The following is a 23,193-nucleotide window of genomic DNA, read 5'->3' as shown; positions in this document are numbered from 1 at the left end:
CAGTCGCCTGCTGGTGTGACCTGGGGAATAACCGACAGTCTGTGGCAAAAGCATCATCTTAGGCTGCTGGAAGTACTGACCCATCTCTAAAGCACAGCATGGAAGTCAAGCCTGGAAGCATCGCGAATGTTCCTGTTAGCCAAGGTTGACTGCACACACATGGCCAGAGTGGCCTGACCTCGACCTCCCACTCAGGACAGGGGCTCCCGCAGCACCTGCTGAGCCTGTGAGGTGCTGCGGGAGCCACAGGGGTACCTGGAGTGCAGCAGGCCAACCCAGGCTCACCTAGGCTTTCCTAGGAAGGTCCGTCTACAAGGACCACCACCAGCCCATCCTGCAGGACAGGGCAATGCTAGGCCCAGGGCATGTCTCTCACTCACTGATGTCCATGAGCTAAATCAGTGACCAGACATGTTCTCCTGCTCCATCTACACCCGACTGGATTCCAAAGCTCGCCCACACACCTGAACCAACTCCATGTGCGGCCACCGCCACACAGTCAGGGCGAAGGGCAAGAACAGAACATGGCCAAGACCAGGGCTGTGTACTGGACGGATACTCCCTGCGGCTGAGGCTGGAGTGGGCCTGCGCAGAGTCCTTCCTGTCACCTGTCAGGCAGGCGGAGCTTTGCCCTGGCCCCCACCGGCCCCATGCCCCGCCGGCCCCATGCCCTCACCGGCCCCATGCCCCGCCGGCCCCATGCCCCGCTGCCCTCCAGTGTCACACACACAAACACCGGCAAAGGTTACGGAATTTCCTTTATTTTTTACAAATTAAGACTATGTAGATTTTCATATACTTCTGAATCAAAAACACCTCTGTCTTCACAGTATGAGTGTGCAGCCTGAGCTGAAAACCAAGAACTAGAAAAGAAAGTGGTAATTACAGCGATAACTGTATTAAAAACCTGTTAGGTGTTTTCTTTAAAAGTAGTTTTTTTATATTTCATCATTCTTGGCACTGTTTCTAAAGAAAATTTCTTTATCCCAAGCAAAAAAAGCACAAGAGGTGGAGTCTGGCTTCGGGAGATGTCATTCAGAGTCTCAAGCCTGGCAGAGAATCCCGGATGTTCTGAGTTGCTAATGGGGGCCCGACGGGAAGGAAGACCCCCCAGAAAGGTCCTCACGCCGGGGGCTGCAGGCAGCAGCTGGGTCAGAGGGAGTGAATCCTGCCGGCGACGTAGCAGCCTGGGAACAAGCCTCCCGGGACGCCAGTCCCGTGGCACACAGGGAGCCGCCACTGTGGCTGCGAGGACTGCAGACAGAAAAGCCCCAAACGCTGACTGCGGACGGCCTCTCGGGCAGGCCTCGGCCGCTGCCAGCTGAGGGGGCAGCCTGCAGCACTGCCCAGCCACAAAGCTGCAGGACTGGGCTCTCCCTGGGCCAGGCGCCTGGAGCCTGCCTAGACGGTTACCGCATTCTGCTAACAGGTGACCGGATCCAAAGCTAAAGTGCATCTGTAAAGCAGACATCATTAAGTGCCCGAGCAGCCGGTCTGACACTATCCACCGGCGCCCGGCTGAGCACACGCGCCACGGGCCGCTAGGAAGCTGCAGGGTCACCATGGCCCTGCTCCGCTGGCAGGCTCTGTGTGTGCCACCTCAGCAGAGCCCTCTCTGCGTCTGACATGCTTTGTGCCAGGGCTCGGCCTCTCCCCTCCCCTGGCCTTCCTCTCCTGTAACGGCTAACCACAGCGACCCAAAAGACGCTTCTGGAGCTGTGGCAACGCCCAGGGTTTCAACAAGCGCACGAGGTGGGGGATGCAGACGCGTCTTCCCTTTCTGCTGGAATCCTCCTGTGCCAGCAGAGAGCCGGCAGGTGCCCTGAGGGTCGGGAGGGGGTGGGAACGGAATGCACACGAAGCCGGGCTCCCTCAGGAGGCTGAGGCGGGGAGTGCTTGCCAGCCGGGCGGTCTAGAAGCAGCAGAGTGTCCACCAGAAGGTCTTGACGTTCTCTCATGTTACAAGCCTCAGTTAGCAACGGGACCAGCAACCTTCTTTCCAAAGAAAACCACGCTGCCCAGTCCCGTGCAACAGCACACAAATCCAACAGTGAGGGCAGCTGGCCAGCTCTGCCCAACAGTCCCAGCACCCGTGGAGAGGCACAGAGCACGGCGGCCGGGGCTCCCACTCCTCACTGGACTGGCTGCTGAGCGGAGGAAGGGGCTAAGGACGGGGCTGACAGAGAAGAAGTGAAGAACCCCAGGAATACGAAGCCAAACTCCAAACTATGTTCTGCTAATCAGTTTGTTGATCAAAAAATCCAAAATAGAGAAAACCACAAAGTACAAAAGCTTTTCTGATGCTTTTCATTATCACAGAGCACGCCACCTGTAATGAGTGCGGGGGGGATGAGGGCGAGGGAGTGGAGCTGGGAAGGCCGTGCGCTCACTTCTTCTCTTTCTTCTTGTCCTGGGAAAGAGGGGCAGAGAACAGCGCCCTGTCAGCTTAAAGCACCAACATTCAGGCTATGACTACCCAGGTGACCCCTGCTTAGCCCCAAAGCAGACCAGACAACAAAGACCACCTTCCTCATGGTCCTCGCCACGACTCGAACCCCAACTAGCAAAGGCTGCGATGAGCGCCAGCTTGCCGCTGGCCAGGGGAGGGCCTGGGCAGAAGGGCAGATGGGCGCCCACGGCACAGGCCGATACACAGAGACTGGCTGCATGGCCGCCTCTTCCTGCAATCTTCAACGGAACCCCAACCTGTTTCTGGAATGAAGTGGGGGCACCAGTCCGGCCATGGCACAGGCCGGAGTCCCAACCCCAGACAGTCCCCTGCTCTTGCACCACCACACCACTTCCTGTTCAGAACAGGAAGTGAGAAGCCAAGCCCCAGCTTCAAGCATTTCCTTACTGTTAGACCAGACTCCGAATCAGACTCACGAACACTCTACAAAATGCCTTTCCGGGAAAAGATGAAGACTAAGAGATGGAAAATCAGTCGGCTTCTAAAACTCCCCCCAAAGCTAGCTGTCACCTCCTACCTGACCCTGACCCTGGAGTCCCTAGATGCCACAGCAGGCTGCCCCACCTCCACTGAGGTTCTCTTCTTATCACAAACACCAGGGAAGACGTGTTTTAACTGCTCCTCTGTCTCCTCACTTCGTGGCGTGGCAGTCCCCCTGACCTTACACAGCGTGTGAGCAGGTGCACCCGGGTGCTCCCAGCCACCTGTGCCCGTGGTGATGCTCACTAACCTTCTCATTCATAGCCAGGATCATCATGAGCTTCCTGAACAGAGTAATGAAATCCAGGAAGAGGTCAACGCAGTGCCTGAAAGAGGAGAGGCAGGTTACCAACTGCAGGCCCACAGAGCCCCCGGCCCCACAGAGCCTCCAGCCCCGGCCCCACAGAGCCTCCAGCCCCTGGCCCCACAGAGCCCCTGGCCCCACAGAGCCCCTGGCCCCACAGAGCCCCTGGCCCCACAGAGCCTCCAGCCCCGGCCCCACAGAGCCTCCAGCCCCCGTGCCCACAGAGCCCCCGGCCCCGCAGAGCCTCCAGCCCCCACCTCCCCCCCACGCCCCTACACTCGGAAGCCTTCAGCTCACTGAAGCCACAGAGGGGAGGGCCTGGGCTGAAGGCTGTGCAGGGCCAGGTCTTGGAAAAGGATTACTACATCAAAGATAGCAAAACACCACATACACCTCACAAATATGTAGAATTTTAAGTTAAAAAAAATTTTAGTTAAAAAAATTTAAGTTAAAAAAAATTTTATTTTAAAAACAATCCATTTAAATTAAAACCAAAACTGTTTAAAATGTATCGGTCTCTTTCTCACTGTTAAAGCCATCAAGTGTAACACTGCCAGCCACAGCAGAGTGCCTGGCTCTGGATCCAGCTCCCTGCTAATGAACTGGGCAAAGTGGCAGACGGTGGCCCAAGGGCTCAGGTCTCCGGCACCATGATGGAGATCTGCACGGAGCTCCTGGCTCCCAGCTTCAGCCTGGCCTAGCTCTGGCTCTTGAGGCGATTTGGGGAGGAGGGAGCCAGAGGTTGGTAGAAATCTCCCTACCTCTCCTACCCACTCTCTCTGTTGCTCTGCTTTCCAAATAAATAAACCTTTAAAAAATAAAGACCATTTCTTAACACTTACCAGATATAATCCTTATCTCCATTTTCAGCCTTTTCAATAATGAGTTGAGTATCAAAAAGGACAAAGCCACACATGACCACCAGCCCCATGTACAGATTTGCCTAAAAAATAAAATGAAGTTACCAATACGGTAGGTGGGATAACAGTCACACTTTATTCTTGGCTGTATCCAAGCGCATCCAATGCTAACCCTAAGACACAATCACTCAACGGCAACTGACCCTACGACCAAGACCACATGACTTCTCCAGGCACAATTCTGTTTTTACTTTAAGGTCATTGAAGAGCTTCAAGCATTTACCAAAGAACTGGACCCGCATTAAGACAAATGTCCTCTGAAACACCCTCCATGCTCAGACTATAATTCCACCTGCTGGGGTTGGATGATGTTACACCTGGGGATGGCCTGGGTACCCTTCAAATTCCAGTGTCTTGTTTTCACGGGTGAGAACTGGAATCAGCCAGGTTATGGCAGTGAAGGTGGGGCCTTCAGGAAGGGACTGGACTGCACTGGTGCTTAGGGTGGAGTGTTCATGACTGCCTTGAGGAGACCAGCCCCAAGACAAGTGTGTTCCCTGTTTCCACCTCTGGTTCCTGGCTCACCATATACCCAAACCAAGGGAGGCACTGAGGTGCTGAGCACTGAACCTTCGCTCTGTAAAGCCCCTCTCAGGTGGTTCAGTTACAGCAACTAACAGGCGTCTACTGTGGCCTGCACCCCGGGAGGACTCTGGGCCCACCTGCTCTAGGGCTGAGCAAGAAAAAGGCTGTTGTCAGGTGCCAAGCAAAAATCTTACCTGGAACAGCCAAATGGATCCAAAGAAAAGGTTACCCAAGGAAGACAAGAGCATCAGGCTCATGGCTGACATCAAGATACCTGTGACACAGGGCAAACACCATCCTGAGAAGCCAATACACAGGAAAGCACTCCCGCAAACCCAGTTACCTTCCCCCAAATGAGGGCTGCGGGTAGGCAGGGAGTCCTAACAGGGACTCGGGCCGAACAGAGCCCCTCCCCATGCACACTCACCTCCCAGGAAGAGGTAGGTGCGGCGTCTGGCATACAGAGCGCTCAGGGTGAAGCAGGTGAAGATCATGGCCGTGCCCAGGAAGGCTGTGGGCAGGATGCTGTCAGGAGAAAGACCATTGGATTGAGGGCAATTCGTGCATAGCCCAGACTCAGAAGTAAAAAAAACACGACACTCTGAAAATGATTACCTGGGGTTGATGGCAATGCACAGCTCCAGAGCAGGGCCCAGGCCAACTCCTGCAAAACAGCAACCACCCCGGAACAGAGCGTGAATGTTGGTTTTTTAAAATCAAAAATGAAAAGGGTTGACTATATTTGAAATCTTGACGGACAGAAATTTTCTATTTGCTGGTTCATTTCCCAAATGCCCACAACAGGCGAGGCTGGACCAGAATGAAGCCAAGAACTCCATCCGTCCGAGTCTCCCAAGCAGCTGGCAGGAACCAAAGTCCTTGAGCCACCAGCTGCTGCCTCTCAGGGCACGCAACAGCTGGAAGCTGCAACCGCAAGTGGAGCAGTGACGCTGACATGGAAGGCAGGTATCCCACCGGCGGCTTCCCACACGGCACAGCAGCAGGACACCCACTCCGATGCCTCAAGGGGACCCTGGCCGCTCAGAGCACACACACCATCGTGTCCCCCAAGAAACAAAATGTGTGGCTCAGGTAATGCAATCTACTGCTCGCCCTCTTCATGCCCGTTTTTTTCAAGAGAATATATACCTCCCTGAACTATTTATAGACAAAAGCTACAAAGTTGTCATCTTAGTTAACAATCATGAATAATGTTAGGAGGAATAAAAATCCAGGGAAAAATGGAGCAGGCATGTCAAGAATTTCTGAGCTCAGATGTTGGAGAGGACAACGTGGGCCAGACGCAGAATCAGAGAAGAGAAGCCAGAGGCAGACAGCGACCTTTGTGGCCAAGCGGGGCCGACTGCTCCTGTAGCAAAGGATGGAAGGACAGGTTCTGCGGGCAGACGACAGCTCTGCGTGAGCGCCAGCAGTTCTCGCTGCTTTCCCTTCTGCTAATCCTACCCTTTTAATGCCACCAAAAGTAAGCCTTCTCTGATAAAATCTTAATCCTTCTATCTCTTCCTTACTGAAATGTCAACACTGGGTAGCCAGTCTGTCTCCTGGAACAAACTATACTAACTCAAATACTGCTCTGCAAGTATTTTTATTATGCAGCTTAAGTCCTTCTTCCGTTCATGAAAATTCTAGAAGTGTTCCAGTTGTTTTTTTTTTTTTTTTTTTTAACAATCAGCAAAGTGTCTTGCACACTGGAACTCAGCACACAGCCGTGAGAGCACATCCGTGTGCAAGGCTCAGAACAGATGCTGCTGTGGCAGCGGCCAGGGCGGGCAAACCCACAGCAAGCACTGAGAATCAGTTCAAGCCTCTGCCCTTTAGACCCAGGCCTGCCACTGATACCGTACTACTGTAACGCATGATCACAGCAGCTCAGCTCCTGAGCCTGACCCCAAGTCACAGCCGCTAGTCACCCTACGGCTGGGAAGCAAGGTGAGCCCAGGCGGGGAAACACACTGTATAAGGCACGAAACACTCCAGAGTGGAGTACAATGTTAGAAGAAACCAGAAGGGAGAAAGCACCACAGAGGCAGATACTTCAGAGAAAAGCTGAAGGAATTGTATGATTGGAACATACAGAAAACAAAGCATGCCCATCAGATAAACTACGGGACAGGCCATGCAGTGAGAGCCACCACCCGGGACACGACGACCCCCACTGAGTGTCTGGCATCAATCCCATGCCGCCTCCTTGCCAACGTGCCCGGGAGGCGGCGTGCTGGGGTCCCGGTGCTCCTGGCTCCGGGGCACGTGGGCAGTGCATCAGCAGAGGACCTCTTTTCTTTCTCTGTCACTTTGTCAAACAAATCACTCTTCATTATAATGACAAATACTGGCTTTTAGTGAATAATAATAAAGCAAGGCTTCCATCGTTTTCCTCCCTCAAAATTAAACCAATCCTTTAATACCTGTAAGGAAAGCAAATCCAGCCAGGAGTCCCAGTCTTTTCTGCTCAGTCTCATGGCTGTGAGGGGTCGCCATCAGCCACATCATCAACCCCAGGGAGCCCAACGCGGACAGCAGGCCAGCCTGTCAATAATGAAACACACACAGGTCCCGGATGTGAGGGCGCAACGGCCCCTTTCTGACCTGACTCATCAAGTAACACTCCGGTGTGCGGGGTTGCTGAGCTGCTGGGAAGGTCACGGGTATACGGGCACTCGTGGTATTTTCGACTTAGGACGACGGGCTTCTTGGGGTGTAACCTCACAGCCAAGTCAAGGAATGTGCTCCTCACAGTTGTGAATTCAACCAGGCTTTTCTAAGTTGGACACAGGGGACAAGTCAGCACACTCTCGGGAGCTGGGCTCAGCAGAGAAGCCCCAGTCTTGAGGACGGGTCAGGACCACAGCGGGAGCTGGAGGCACTTCTACTTTGAGAAGTCGGTCAGCCAACACACCCCACCTTTCCTCACACCACGAGGGAGTCCTGAGAAAGAACCACGGTGACAAGTGCTTCAAGCACATTCCACCTGCAGGACAAGTAAGCACCAAGGTGCCAGGTCCTGAGCGCGAGGACAGTGTCTCCTCTGCAGTGCCAAACGCCAACATGGGCGCGTCCCAGGCACCTGCTAAAAAAGCTACTGAAAACAGACAAGGCTCGGGCAATGAGAACTTGTCCTCTGAGCCTGCTGGAACTCCTCCACAGTGTTGGAAGAGGAGCTGTGGAGGGCTGCCCCCAACACGAGGTGACAGCTCACAGTCAAAGCCACACTGCACAGGCACCTGGGCAGAGAGGAAGGAGGGGGCAAAGGACAGAAAGGCCACTGTCCAGGAGACTCCCAGCCCGCACTCACGCCTCCCTCAGTGCGCAGACGCCTCAGCGGCTGCTCGGTGCCAATGCTAAGACACACTGCTTTCTGCCAGAAAATCGAAATGGCTCCACATGTCCTGATGAACGGCTGGCTGAGGTCAGACCCCAGACGACGGAGTCGGGTTAAGAAAGGGCAACACACGCTGTGGAGCGAGCTCCTTCCTAAGGCAGTCAGTATCATCGCAACCAGGAGAGAAGGATGTCCTTACCTGAATGAAGTGAGTGACCACGTGGACATAGGCCCCGGCAGCCGCCACAAACATACAGAGGGCAAAGCTGGCATAGACCTTCTTCAGGTGCTGCTGTGTCGAGGGGGTTCTAGGAAAAAGCAGCGACAGCAGTCATCACTCCTGCACTAATCTCATCTCTAAGCTAACAGTAACTTCACTTCATCCTTCCCGGAGAATATGTGAAAGCTGCATTACAAACAGCTTGAGAGAATTTGGATACATTAAATAACACACATAAAAATGTTTTGAAACAGGCTAAATAAAAAAAAAAAATTTTTAAAGATTTATTTTTATTATGTTTTTTTATTGGAAAGGCAGATATGCAGAGAGGAGAGACAAAGAGGAAGATCTTCCGTCCAATGATTCACTCCCCAAGTGAGCCCAACGGCTGATGCTATGCCGATCCAAAGCCAGGAGCCTCTTCCGGGTCTCCCACACAGGTGCAGGGTCCCAAAGCTTTGGGCCGTCCTCTACTGCTTTCCCGGGCCACAAACAGGGAGCTGGAAGGGAAGCGGGGCAGCCGGGATAGAACCAGCGCCCATATGGGATCCCGGGCGTGCAAGGCAAGGACCTTAACCACTTGCGCCACCGCGCTGGGCCCCTAAATAAAAATTTTAAAGATTTATTTATTGAGCGTGGTGCAGTAGCTAAAATCCCGGCTCCTGGCTCCTCAGCTCCAGCCATTGCAGCCAGTTGAGGAGTGAACCAGCAGACAGAAGGTCTTTCTCTCTGTATCTCCTCTCCGTGCATCTGCCCTTCCAATAAAAATTTTAAAATCTTAAAAAAAGAAAAATTTGGGGGAGAGCCAAAAGCTTAAAAGTAATCAACAGTTAGTACCCAACATCATCACACAGCAGCCGGCAGCATGTGGGTGCTTCTATTCGGTCTTCTGGGTTTTAGCCAAACGTATTTGTTAGTTTTTCTTATACAAAACTCAATACACTAGGAAAAGGGAATAAGCCAGGCATGAACGGTGACAATGCAGTCAGGAGCAAGGCACTCACATGTGGGAAAACTTGAAGAGCGCATCAAAATTGATCTTCCGATCAAACACGTTCATGGTTCCCGAGTCTGTGGGACACAGCCTCTGCTCTGTGGAGTAAGAACAAAGGGCCATTGTGAAGGCGCAAGTAACACACTGCCCCGCTAAGAAACAACAGACAAGCTGGAAAAACTCAAAGTATCTCATCAGAACCACCTGCATTGTTAAATACTAGGGACTTTCAAAAGGTTAATGGAAAATAAAGACTTTATGAAATAGCTATCCTTGGAGCTACAACTTATTGCACCAAAACAAGCTTCACTTTTAATTACACTTCCAGGAACTTTGTGAAGCCCTTCCCCCGCCCTTGTTCTTTTAGATTTTCTTTGATTTTACTCTCTTAGAAGAAAACTTTGCCCCTTTAAAACCAGATTGTCAGAGAGATAATCAGCAGTCTAGTCAAGGCGATCAGCCACCAGCTCACGCAGCAATTTCACACCACTGTTTCAGGATGCCAGAGCCCCCCAGTGAAGGCATGAGAAAGAAACGCGATGAAGTGGGATAGTGTACTAGGACTTGCGTTTTAAACCATCACACTAGAAAACTGTTTATTTAGTACATCTCATAATGGTTTTCCTCTGAGAGCAAATTTAGGCAGAAAGACTTTTCACCATTTTGACACAGTCTCAGAACCTTATCCACAGAAAGGTGGGAACAGTACAAAGAAGCCCTGCGCATTCTTCACCCAGACTTCGTAACATCACTACTCCACTACACTTACTTTATCCTCCCTGAAGACTAGAAACATTCTCCACAAACTATGTAGACACTACACTTCTAAATATTTGAGTTTCACATGTCAAAAGCAACCATCAAGATCAGGAAATTCACACTGATGTAGCATTATGATTTCATCCACACACAGCCCTTACTCAGGTTTTGCTAACTGTCCCATTTTCACGAGAAACAGAACTTGAACGGGCACATACAGGCTGCACTACATCAGTACCGCTGAGTCAGGCTTTCAGGTCCTGCTCCCTCCCCTAGCTCACATGCAATCCGACACAAACATACCCCACCTGTACAACTAAGGGTTCAATCAGTTCTCATCTTTCCAAAGACAAATCCTCCAAATTAGATTCATAACGCAGTCCATTTAAAACCTACCAAAGGGGAGTGGGTTTCACACACAAAAGATGAGTTATTGGAAAGGCAGGCGGACTGCTCATGCCATCCTCACCAGCAATAAAAGCTCCAGCCCCCAGTGGCGGCTCTGCTAGGGTGCACACCTCACCACAGCCCTGCATCCGAGGGGGCTCACGGAGTCTCCGTGGAGCCCCGGATGGACGCCCTGGCTCCTGACTTCTGGCCTAGTCCCAGCTGTTTCGGACCTTTGGGAAGCGAACCGGTGCATGGGAGTGCAGCCCTCTCAGAAACTGCAACCTCCTAACAATTTCCTGAGGAGTCCTGGCCAGGGGCAGGCCTCACGACTGCCTCCTAAGGCTCTCTCCAACACACAGGCCCTCCCCTCCTTGACCGGCTGGCTCACTCACCTCACTTCTGTGCCTAGTTCTGCTCTTCAGGATGAAATCAGCAGGAAGCAGTGGAGAACCTACCAAAGCCTTGCTCTCCCTCTAAGTCACAGCTTGTGGGCCTTCTTGATCTAGATGGTGCAACTATTGCAGGCTGTTGCGAGGCCAGCCACAGCCTAACACGCCACAAGGAAGGCTGACCGTGCTCTCCAGGGAGCACCCTTAGAGGCGGGCAGAATCCAGCACCTGGGAAGTGTCTTGGTTTAAGGTTTCCATTAACACCCTTAATGACATCCCCAGAGAGAATATGCAGCAACCCTGAAGCAACCTTCAGAGCCAACACAGCGGCAACCCAAAGTAGCTCTTACTGCCAATTTCAAGAACCACGTCAGGGAAATGGTGGTTACCCCTCAAAAGCCCAGAGGCTCCTTGGTGAGAAAGGGGCAACACCTATGCAAGCAGACCCCACAGCGTCTGGCTGTCTGATTTCCCAGGTGGCACTGACCCGCCTCTTTCCGGGGCTGCTACAACTGTTGATGGGAAAGTCAAAAGCATGGCAGCCTGTCAGGGTGTGCAGGGAGGTGTCCAGCTGCGATTTAACCTTCATTCACCAGCAGCCAGAATTCATACACAAACAGCATTTACTGAAATATTTAACTATCATGTTTTATAGTTGTGAGAGTACACAGTAGTTTTAGTAACAGTTACAGGAAAGAAAATAAAGATCTACTTAACAGATATGACAATCTATTTCAGAAATATTAAAACTTGAGGAGAAAAAACAGGCCTTAGAATCAGGGAAGCAGGACAACTTGCTCTAGATCTGTTCCAAACAGACAAGAACTAATGTACAGATAACTAATAAAGATACAACTGTACCCTCAATTTTGACCACACAGCCATACAGAAAAGAGATAATATTTTCAAAGGCTCACATGCACACCCAGCACAACCAGGTTAAACTGCACCAGAGCTCAGAAAGAGCAGCTTTCCACTGCAACCATTTCTGCCCCAGGAACTAACAGCTCTTAGCAGAACTCAACAGACTCAGAACCACTGACCAAGTAACTCAGTCTAGGGAGCTGAGGACGGCCACAGAAAAAGTGAAAATTCACCTAAGAACAGAGTACATTCAAATGCTATCATGTGTGTTTTACTATACAAATTGCTGAAAAATCCAATAGTCGTTTTGTATATAAGCCTATTACAATGTACCCCATTTCACGGATCTGCTCTCATTTCCCAGGTCTTAAACACTCTAAAACAAGAAGGCAGGGCATTTACAAAGCATACTGTGTGGACAATGCCTGGGTTGGGGAGGAGTGAGGAATCCATGCTGCATCTGCTTGGGAGAAACCAGCGCAGGCGTTAATTACAAGGAAATCCCTTCCACTTGCTTCAGGGCCTCACTCAATACCACCATCCTCAGAGCAGCAGCGGATCCAGCGCTGTCACAACCAATCACAACTGCTCATGTAATTCTTGCTAGACTGTGTTTACTCTCATCACCCTGTGTTTAGCCCATGCCAGACTCCTCTGCCACAGCACCCCAAGGCACCCCAAGAGCTACCAGCTTACTCGTGGCTGTGCCAAGGAGAGCAGCCACGCTCCACGTCAGGCATCTTGCGTGGGGAGGAAGGTGCGACAGGGCAGGCAGTCACTACCAGTGGCCAGCCACAGCTTACCGTCCTTGCTGCTTTTCCAGACATCCTCCTTACTCCTGTCCTAAAACAAAAACCGTCAAGGCTCAAGTCTTAACCATTAAAAACGTGAAATCATTTTCTGTACCCTTATTCCAGCACAGTGCATAGGACACACATGGAACCTGCCAAATCTCTCCAAAACAGAAATGACCCCGTATTTAGTATGCATTAAGAAAAACTCTGGGCATGCTGCGACAGCGTAATTGTTAAGGTCATTGCCTTCAATGCGCTGGGATCCCATAAGGTCGCCGGTTCTAATCCTGGCAGCCCTGCTTCCATCCAGCTCCCTGCTTGTGGCCTGGGAAAGCAGTCGAGGACAGCCCAAACCCTTGGGACCCTGCATCCACATGGAGACCTGGAAAGAAGTTCCTGGTTCCTGGCTTCAGATCGGCGCAGCACTGGCCGTCGTGGCCAGTTGGGGAGTGAATCATCGGATGGAAGATCTTTTTCTCTGTCTCCCCTCCTCTCTGTACATCTGCCTTTCCAATAAAATAAATAAAATTAAAAAAAAAAAAAGAAAAAAGAAAAATCCTTGTGTCTGAAAAAACAAAGCCAGGTGAATGCGACCCAGGCAGACGCTGCCTGCCAGCATACCATTTAACATGAAACTAGCAGGTCATCAGAACACTGTCTACACATTCAAGGAAATACTAGTTTGTGAGTTCTAAGACTATTTCTTCCTGATTGATTCAACCACTCTGACCTGTGTGTATGTCCTCAGGTACCCAAAGCACTAAAGTGAGACACAGAAAAGCCCCAGGCAGTGCTCAGGAGAGGCCGCCCGGCCCTGCAGCGCCCTGTCTCCGCAGCAAGGTGCATCATGACTTGGTGCTCTGTGCCCTGGCCAGCACTTCCTGCAAGCGTTCAGTTCCACCTTCTGTCAAACAGTGACACACAATACTCTCACCTGGCGCAGCTGAAAGCAAGAACACGCAGAAACCACTGCCACTGCTGTCGGCATCCACTACGCCCATTCTCACTGCATCTCCCTCTCCTTTTCAAGGTCTAGTTTCACAGGACATTTATCCTAGGCCTAGTTTACACATGCCTTGCAGATTAATTCCTCAGAAAATGTTGCTCAATCACTAACAGCTGGCTACAAAATAGAAATATACTATGCACCCAAATTAGACAGTAAAATTAAATGGGGGGTGGGGGTGGTAACAAAGTATAAACTGAACTGAAGGAATTTGAGCAATCTTACTGGTGGTGTTTAAGCAGCGTGTCTCACACCTTCTCTGCGACTCCTGTCCCACCGGGCCACAGGGCGTTGTGAGGCAGCCTAATAACCCAGCACCTGATGAGCTCAGTGGTCATTAGGCTGATGCTCTCCTGCCCCCAGGCAGCTGCATTTCAGAATAACCCAGGGAATTCTGTCTGTCCTGGGCTGGGCTCTGCTCACCCCAGATGAGGGTACCTCCTTGTCACTTGAACCAATGTCTCCAAATCAGCTAACACTCAACCCACTCCTACGGGGGACTGCAGCAAAGCCAAGCCAGTGGGCACACATGGAATGTCCACCACTGCCAATAAACCATTTTTCCTACCAAATGCAGCACTTTTTGAATCTCTCCCCCATATCCACAACCTGTCTGACAGATATTGAACCCCAAGAAGGTGCCAGTGCCCTAAATACATAATCTTCTTCGGGTATAAATCAATAATCCCTCCCTAATGACTGAGCCCAGGGAGAGCCAGCTCAGACTAGGACAAGTGACCGCAGTGATTGGGGCCAGCGGTGCCTCCCTCCAGCTCCCCTGCGGGAGCTGCTCGCCCCCAGGAGCACCGCTCACTGCCAACTCCCGGGGCTGGCTCCCAGATGGTCCCAAGCCGGCTCACGGTGGCACCTACTCCAGTGGGTCACAGCCCACTCCCCGGGGCTGGCTCCCAGACGGTCCCGAGCAGGCTCACGGTGGCACCTACTCCAGTGGGTCACTCAAAGGGCCCGATCTGGCATACACGGTCCTTGGAACAAAAACTTGTCTAATATAAAAGCCGTAATGGTTCTGTCAGATTTGGTTACGCAACTGTGGGAGAACACAAACAGGGTGATGTGGAAGATACTTGGACAGCCAAGCCAAACTGGCAAAGGAGAAGTCTGGGGCCAGGGCCCCCTGGGACTGTTCAGCAGCTTCCCCAGGGCAGAGCAATACCCTTGGGTGGTTTATGAAACCCAGTGAAAGTCTTCAGGCCTGACTGGTCACAGAACACTTCACAGCTTCCAGTGTGCTTTTACAAGCTCTCCCCTTTCATCTTCAAATCAACCCAACTTCAAAGGCACTGGCTTTGGTGTCACAAGTCCTGCCATCTGTACCACTTAACCCAGAGCAAAAGTAATTGTCATTTCAGGTCATCTGACATTATGATTAATACCGGCATGCCGACAAGAGCAGCCGTGGGACACTCGACAACACCAAGAAGTTAACACAGCCCTTTCAACACCCGTGCCTGGTTCCACCCGTGAAGAAGCCCGCACTCCCTCAGTCCCGAGCCCAGGGCAAGGGAAATCCCAAAAACAAACCAACCAGACACACGCCGAGGCCTGACACACTTCTCTGTACTTTCATTACTTCCCAGCATTCATTCCTACAAGCAGCACAACCCACATTATCAGGGTGAAAACCAAACCAACAAACCCGGAACTGCTCGGTATCCGGGTTACACACGGCCTTTCCCCATTTTAGAGGAGTAAGAGTCCATCAGATCAACAGCGCGGAAGAGAGAGAAAAGCAAAAGCTCAAAGCCGTGTCCGCACAGCAAGATGAATAACGCAGGAAGGAAACAGGCTGAATTTCTCAAGGACTCGGCCGTTCTAGTATTACTGCAAGAAAACAGCAGAGAAGCTGAGTCTTCGCATACTGCCGAAGTCACGACAAACAAAACACTAGACACACACACACACCGAGAAGTGTTCTAAAAAATGGCAGAAACGAAGGGCGCGCGCAAAGATCCGTAAGAAGAAAAAAAATGCGGTAGTAAAATACGGATAATCATTCCCGAATTAACTTCACGTCGGTCTCGGGCAAGCGACAAGGAGCCAAGCCCATCCGCCATTCACCTTTAGCCCCAGTGGGCACGTCCGGCGGGTTACTCATTCACAGGTGACCCGCCGCTGGACCTTCTCCACCTGAGAGCGGTTTGCTCCCGGGGCAGGCGATGCAGAGCCGTGCTCACAGCTCAGCAACAAAAACCAAAGAATCCCAGGGCGGCTGCGGCCAGCAGGTCCCGGCGACGCCGCCTCACCCGTCCACAGCCAACCGGTCGGACCGGAGCGGGGCTGCTGCCCCGGGGGCCCTGGGAAGCAGGTGCGGCCGCCGGCTGCCCGGCCACCCCGGAGCCTCCTCCCATGTCACAGAGGAGCGTGACATCACGGCCGGCCGGACACGCCGGGCAGCACGGGCCGAGGAGCCCCGCCGCCCCGCCGCCCCGCCGCCCCGCGCGAGCCCCGCCGGCCGCGGAACCCCACCCCCCATCCGGGCCGGCGCCTGCGCGGCGCGAGCGCCCCTACCCGCCCCGCCGCGCACGGCGGACGAGGCCCCGTCCCCTCCGCCAGCCCGGGAGACTCCGCTTTCGGCTCAGCCAGGACGGTCTCCTTCCCACCGCTCACTCCCGGCCGGCCCGACCCCAGCCGGGCCCGGACGTTACCTTCGTAGCCCTCCTCTCAAGAGCCTGGCAGCTCTCCCAACACCGGATGTGCTCTGACACTCCCGGCGTCGGCGCCAGGCTATTTTATACGGCATCCGCCCCTCTCTCAAGGTCGCTCCTCATTGGCCACTGGCTAGCCTTTGCCTTGCCATTGGCTGTGCGTGCATAAACAGCGACGGTTTACCTCACAGTCATTAGCTACCTCGCTTGTCCATCAAGACTCGGGCCACCGTCCGCCGCGGTTGGGAAAGGTCTCCGCCTTCTTCCTCCGTAGTGAGGGCGGCTCTCGGGCCGCCACCGCCCCTAGTGGACGGAGCGAGGAAGGGCGGGCTCCGCCTGCGCGGCTGCCGAGTCAGGGGCCTCCGCCGCCCGGACCGGCCAGTCCCGGGCCCTGCTGATAAATCCGGGGAGCTCGCGCGGTTCGAGAACACACTGCCGGGACCACCTGCCCATCCGCCTGCCTGGGGAAGGCGGGTTCTTGCAAGTCGCCTTCCACCGTGCGCGGTGGGCGCTGGGTGAGGTGGATGAGGAAGGCTGCGAGGACCCGACCCGGCTATCTTGGCTGCCCGTTTGGTGGCCATTCCCTCCAGGGCCTGATCCCAGCAGGAAAACACCTCGTGCGAGTGGAGAGGTGGAAAGCTGATGCAAAGTTTCTAAACGATCCCGTTTTAAAACTCTGTTTTCTTGTTTACTAATTTGTCGTTCTACTCTGAAGCTGGAATTAAAAGATCCCGCGGAGGAGACATGGGATGCAACATTTGAAAGGGGAGGAGGGCAACTCGCGGTGGTTGTGAGGCAGTTAATAATGTTATGTTGTGATGTCGGAGGTTTTGCCAGCATTTTAAAACCTCTAATGATTTCCTATCTCATTCTAAATAAATATTGACCCGATTACATAATTTTGTCTTTATTACATAATTTTACTTGCTCTAAATAAATATTGACTTTATTGCATAATTTTTAAGAGTCCCACACTTGTCTGACGAAGGCCAGCTCTGTGCCCTACTTTCCAGTTGAGGAAACTGGCCCACGGACAGAAAATTTTTTGGTTTAAAAAAAAATGGAATAAATGTAGATTAGGCACTTGATTCTTGCTGGTTCACTCCCCAGGTAATGGCAGGGCTGGGCAGGGCCAAAGCCAGGAGCTAGGAACTTCTTTTGGGTTTCCAACCTGGGCACAAGGGGCCAAGCACTTGGGCCATCTTCTGCTGCTTTCCCAGGAACATAGCAGAGAGCTGGATCAAAAGTGGTGCAGCCGGGACTTGAACCAGCACACATTTGGGAGGTTGGCACTGCAGCTGGAGGCTTAACTTGATATAGCACGGTATTGACCCAGTTAAATTTATTCTCTATAATGCCATCTAATATTTATTGGTTTTATGTTTCTTGTTAAAAAAATTTCTTTTTTTTTTAAAAAAAGATGTATTTTATTTTTATTGGAAAGTCAAATATGCAGGGAGGAGAAGAGACAGAGAGGAAGATCTCCTGTCCGATGACTCACAACAGCCGGTGCTGTGCTGAACCGAAGCCAGAAGCCAGGAACCTCCTTCCAGGTCTCCCACGCGGTGCAGAGTCCCAAGACTTTGAGCTGTCCTCGATTGCTTTCCCAGGCCACAAGCAGGGAGCTGGATGGGAAGTGGAGCTGCCGGGATTAGAACCTGTGCCCATATGGCATCCTGGCATGCTCAAGGCAAGAACTTTAGCTGTACATGACGGGCCCAGATTTATTAAAAGGTAGATTTATAGTGAGAAGGAAAGACAGAGAGATTTTCCATTGGCTGGTTCACTCCCCGAATGGATGCAATGGCCGGAGCTAAGCCAGGAGCCGGGAGTTTCTTTGGGGTCTCCCACATGGGCACAGGGTTCCTATACTTTGGGCTGTCTTCTACTGCTTTCCTAGACCACACGGAGGGAGGTGGATGGGAAGTGGAGCAGCCAGGACATGAACCAGCGCTCGTGTGGGATGCTAGCAGACAGAGGATTGGCCAGTTGAGCCATTGCTCAGGCCCCTTTATGTTTCTTTCTTTAAACATCATTTCCTAATATTTGCTTTTAGTTTCATTTCACGAAATGAAAGAAAATGCATGATCTGTCTTAATTGGGGTTTCTCCCCCCGCCACACACACTAACTTCTGCCACTTTCCTGGGTGCTGAGTGCTAGATACCCTTTCTGGTTCGGGTTACTCATCTCGCGGGTTGCCGTGTGAATTTGCAGCTCAGCATCAGTGTGACCCTTCCGGTTGCAGTTCTGCTTCTGAGCCTTCTGTTAGGCTCATTCTGTGCTCTCTGCCTGGAACAAGAGGTTGCTAAGCAATCAGCCTGCACACTGCCACCTGACAGTTATTCATTCACTGGACACCTACAATACACACTTAAAAAAAAAAAGATTTATTTATTTATTATTGGAAAGGCGGATGGATACACAGAGAGGAGAGACAGAGAGGAAGATCTTCCGTCCGATGGCTCATTCCCCAAGCAGCTGCAACATCTACAGCTGAGCCAATCCGAAGCCAGGAACCTCCTCCGAGTCTCTCACATGGGTGCAGGGTCCCAAGGTTTCGGGCCATCCTCGACTGCATTCCCAGGCCACAGGCAAGGAGCTGGATGGGAAGCGGGGCTGCCAGGATTAGAAGTGGCGCCCGTATGGGATCCCAGTGTGTTCAAGGCGAGGACTTTAACCATTATGCTATCATGCCAGGCCCCAATATACACTTCTTTTAAAAAGATGTACTTATTCTTATTTTAAAAAGATTTAGAGAGACACTGAGAGAGAGAATTTTCTATCAGCTGCTTCACTTTCCAAATGGCCACCATGGTTGGAGCTGAGCTTATCCACAGCCAGGAGTCAGGATCTTGTTCCAGGTCCTCCATGTGGGTGCAGAGCCCTAAGGGTTTGGGCCATCTTGAGGGCTTTCCCAGGATGTAAGCATGGAGCTGGATGGGAAGTGGAGCAGCTGGGACATGAACTGGCACCCAGATGGGATGTAAGCACTGCAAATGGAGAATTAGCTGGCCACACCACCATACTGGCCTTGATGTATATGTTTTAGGTACTTGTGGACACAGCGGAGAACTAAACGCAGAGGTCATTGACCACAGAGATGCAACATACTGACCAGGGGAGAAAAATTGAAGAGCAAGCATTAAAAAATAAATGAGTTATTTAGCATGTTAAAGTACAAAGCAGTACAGTGATTGGGATCGTAAGTTCTGAGAAAATATGGAAGCAATAGAAGTGAAAAGTGAATGATTCCAGCCACTGTGTGTTCCACGTGGTGAGCTGTCCCGGGCCATGCCTGGGCTCCAGGGACTGCTCCCTTCAGGGTGAATATACCGAGGTGGGAAGCCTTGGGGGCTGGGTGGGCGTGGGGCCCACCGCCTTCATTGAACAGTGGATGGGATTGGGGAGGGGCGCGACCTTGGGCCTGGGAGTTTAAACTTCCTGCAGCCTTCCAGTTTGCTGGGGGGGGGTGCCAGGCCGGGGTGTCTCCATGCTCAGATCCCTGACTCCAGCCACCGCGTGCACGTGGTGAGCTGTGCCCAGGTGGCCAGTGCACCATTTGGCACCAGATTCCACCTGATGGTCACCTGGCTGGAAGCTCTGGGGTTTTGAATCTTTGAATCGTTGCTAAGGCAGCTCCAGATTGAACCCACTGTGCATTAGGCTGTGAATCAATCCTAAAGATTCCCAATGACAGAGTAAGTTTTCCTTTCAAGAACTGAACAATCACTGAACAATGCTAAGTACCGAACACCAGTTCATTCAAAAGCTAAGGCTCAGGGATTGTCTAGTAGGATCATATCCTATTACCTGACATGATGATGGATCAGGAGACGGGTCACATTAGGCAGGGACATGACATTAACTAGCACTCAAGAACCATAACCGGGGGCAAATTCTGTGGGGGATGTGTGGGCCAAACCCTGTGGAAATTCTAGCCCCACTGGTTATCTCCAGAGTTGGGGTGGTGATGGACTAAGCTAGGTGTGACCAAGGAGCCTGCCATCAATCACATGTAAAGGAATCAACAATAGTCTGGACTGGTCAAGGCAGCAGCACCTGAATGTGCATCCTGAATAGGATGTGGGGTGGGCTGAGCTGCAACATTCACCAACTCACACAAGGCCAAGTGGAAGGCTAGACTTTGCTGGACACTGGCCTAAAACCCAACGGCATGTATGAGAACTGGGTCTGGGAGTGGATCAAGTGGAGGAACTTGGGAAACTCCCCTGGCAAGCCATAGCTCCCACTGGTGAACATGTGGTCCAGACCTGGAGGTCGGACAAGCTAGGCAAAGTAGCTCCAACAGCTGGCTAATGTGTGAATTGGTAATGGAATGGGGTGGACTGGGCAGGACTGAGCAAACCTTAGCCCACAAGCAAAATTAGAAACCAGGATGGAGCACTGGCCATGCCAAATTAGGCTCTTTTTCTTTTTTTTTTTTTTTTAAAGATTTATTTTTATTATGTTTTTATTGGAAAGGCAGATATACAGAGAGGAGGAGAGACAGAGAGGAAGATCTTCCATCCGATGATTCACTCCCCAAGTGAGCGCAACGGCCGATACTATGCTGATCCGAAGCCAGGAGCCTCTTCCGGGTCTCCCACACGGGTGCAGGGTCCCAAAGCCTTGGGCCGTCCTTGACTGCTTTCCCAGGCCACAGGCAGGGAGCTGGAAGCGGGGCTGCCGGGATTAGAACCGGCGCCCATATGGGATCCCAGGCGTGCTAGGTGAGGACCTTAACCACTTGCGCCACCACGCCGGGCCCCAAATTAGGCTCTTGTACCTACTGTTCTGTGTGAGACAGGGACGCTAATCCATAGTATCTAAGGCAGAGGTCAGGACAGGTGAGGGGCTGAGCCAAGCTGAGTCAGAGCAACCACTGCCATGCACATGATCTATGGCTGGCAACAGGCCCGGTTGGGGAGCTAAGCAGACACCCTAACTGGGTTGAAGTTCCCACCAACGGGCACGTGGGCTGGACTGAGGGCTGCGTTCTGATCAGGATACGGTTGTAGTCTCCCTTGGCACAAGTATGGATTGGGATTGGATGCACCAAGCCGGGCCAGACTCCAACACCATCTGGTGTTCTGGAGGACCAGGGTAGCTGTGGGACAGACTAGGCTAGGTCTCAGCCCCTACTGAGCCATGAGTGAGCTGTATGTGAGTACGGATGAGCTGTGGCTGGGCTGGAACATCCAACAGCAAGAACCAGATTGGGTTGAAGGCCAGTTGGGAAAAGCCACTGTTTCTGCTAGAACAGGAGGTGAACTGAGTAAGGCTGGCTCATGGACCCACTGGTATGTGCAAAATCTGGCATTGGGAGAGGTTCTGATGGAAGAGCCTGGACAACTCCTCTGGCAGGACACAGACCTGGCAGGTAAGCACAAGAAGCAAGATGAGGAAACAGCCCAGACCAGGCCATGGAAAGCTTCCCACTGGCATACATTTGGCACGGATCAGGGGCAGACCAGGCTGAACCAGTTCACGTCATCCACTGGCAAACCTGAGCACCAGAACAGAGTGTGGGTCGAGCCAGGTTCGGTCATGACAAAAACCAGTGCACAATAAGGAATGCCAAGATGAAGTTGCCTGTACCGGATGTGACCACAGCGCCCAACCAGCATGTGTGAGAACCAGGAAGGGAGGGGGCAGAGCCGGCAGGGGGAATAAGGGGAGGGTTCCCTTGCTGGACAGCTACTCCCACTGGAGAGCATGAGCTGGGATGGGGGCAGACCAGACTAAGCAGGGCTACAACGCCTGTGGGCCTCAAGTGGACTAGATCAGGGAAAAGCCAGGTTGGGCTGATTATTCCTACTGGTGCAAACAAAATTAGAGTGGGTGAGAGCTGTTTGGGCTTAGCCTCAGCATCAGCTGGCAGAAGCTGGCACTGTGGTCTAATTCTGTCAAGTCAACCCACAGAACCACCTGGAGAGTGCATAATCCGGGAGTGGGAGAGGCCTGGGAGGGAAATAGTGGGCTCTTTCCTCTTGGGTTACCACTCCCACAGGAGAACATGAACACTAGGACAGGGACTGGGGTGGCTAGACAGAGAGACACTCAACAACATCCATAAGGGCTGGATAGTTGAGCTGGTTAGATGGAACTAAGCTTCAATACCCACTGGCATGTACGAGAGCCGAAGGGGACGTGCGTCAGACTGGACTCATCAGCTACACATACTGGCAAACCAGGGTAGGGGGAGGGCCCGGTGGGGGTTATTGTGGGTTTCTCTGTCTAGGCTGCAACTCCCACTGGTTTATGTGAGGGCCAAGTATGTGCTGGGCAGAACCAGGCTGGACTTCAACACCCATTGGTTCCAGTGGAAGTCAGGGCTGAAAACAGAACCAAACCAGCAATTGCAACCACCAGCTGATTGGGGCAATGGACTGTGCTGGGCCCTGTACTTGCCAGTACACACAAGAATTTGGACTGGGCACACCTCAGCCAAATTTTCTTTGCGGATCTCTCCAATTGAAATGCCAGACTCAGAACCCTAACCAAGAAAAGACAGAAGACAGAACAAGTCAATCAAGCACCTCAGCTATATGTTGGCAGTGAAAACACTGGGCAAACGGAGACTATGATGGACTATGTCAATCAGTGGATTCTTCAACAACCTCCTCGTGCTTGGAGTGGCGAGATTGGCAGCGATGCATAACTGGTGAACTATCACAACCACTTGAGCAAGTATGCCCCACATGTTGGACCTAGGGTGGGTGGGAGACTGGGTGGGGCTTCTCCCTTAATATCCCCCTCAGATACATGAAGGAAACAATATGGAAATAATAGTCTTACCCACTTTCCTGTAGCCCTTGATCCTTTTTACCCTAATTAACTATGTAAAGATTGTCAAAAATATAATAAAAAATGGAGGAAAAAGCAAAGAGAGGTTAAGCAGTATAGGACCTCAGGGGAACGCATTTCGACAGAGGAACAGCTTGGGCAAAGCCCTGGCCAGTGCCTGCCTGGTGCAGCTGGCAGTGTGCCTGGCATGTTGGGGGCTGGAACAAAATGGTAGGGATACAGTCGGCTCTGTTCCCTCTGCAAACTCAGGTTGAAATGTAACCC

The 23,193-nt window shown here is 52.1% G+C and overlaps 1 protein-coding gene across 1 annotated transcript; it reads right to left on the bottom strand.

Moving 5' to 3' along the window:
* Positions 1-1,031: 1,031 nt before the first annotated feature.
* On the bottom strand, positions 1,032-16,216 carry TMBIM6 (transmembrane BAX inhibitor motif containing 6). The gene is made up of 10 exons (XM_040978881.1): positions 16,122-16,216; positions 9,264-9,351; positions 8,239-8,347; positions 7,126-7,246; positions 5,315-5,363; positions 5,127-5,224; positions 4,894-4,973; positions 4,097-4,197; positions 3,201-3,276; positions 1,032-2,410 (listed from the first exon to the last, which is right to left on the bottom strand). The coding sequence occupies exons 2-10, from the start codon at positions 9,317-9,319 to the stop codon at positions 2,387-2,389; spliced, it is 714 nt and encodes a 237-aa protein (XP_040834815.1). The 5' UTR covers positions 9,320-9,351; positions 16,122-16,216; the 3' UTR covers positions 1,032-2,386.
* Between the last annotated feature and the right edge of the window lie 6,977 nt (positions 16,217-23,193).

This window comes from Ochotona curzoniae, unplaced genomic scaffold (genome assembly GCF_017591425.1).
Source record: "Ochotona curzoniae isolate NIBS_2020 unplaced genomic scaffold, NIBS_Ocur_1.0 contig_1014, whole genome shotgun sequence".
NCBI classification, from domain to species: Eukaryota; Metazoa; Chordata; class Mammalia; order Lagomorpha; family Ochotonidae; genus Ochotona; species Ochotona curzoniae.
Note: the sequence above shows the minus strand (reverse complement) of the source record. Positions and strands in the feature narration are given on the sequence as shown.

Excerpts from the sequence above, each read along its gene's own strand:
- TMBIM6 (XM_040978881.1), bottom strand. The coding sequence starts at position 9,319 with ATGAACGTGTTTGATCGGAAGATCAATTTTGATGCGCTCTTCAAGTTT. Across the intron at positions 5,225-5,314 it reads TGCATTGCCATCAACCCCAG|CATCCTGCCCACAGCCTTCC; the intron begins GTAATCATTTTC and ends TTCTCCTGACAG. Across the intron at positions 4,974-5,126 it reads CACCTACCTCTTCCTGGGAG|GTATCTTGATGTCAGCCATG; the intron begins GTGAGTGTGCAT and ends CCTGTGTCACAG.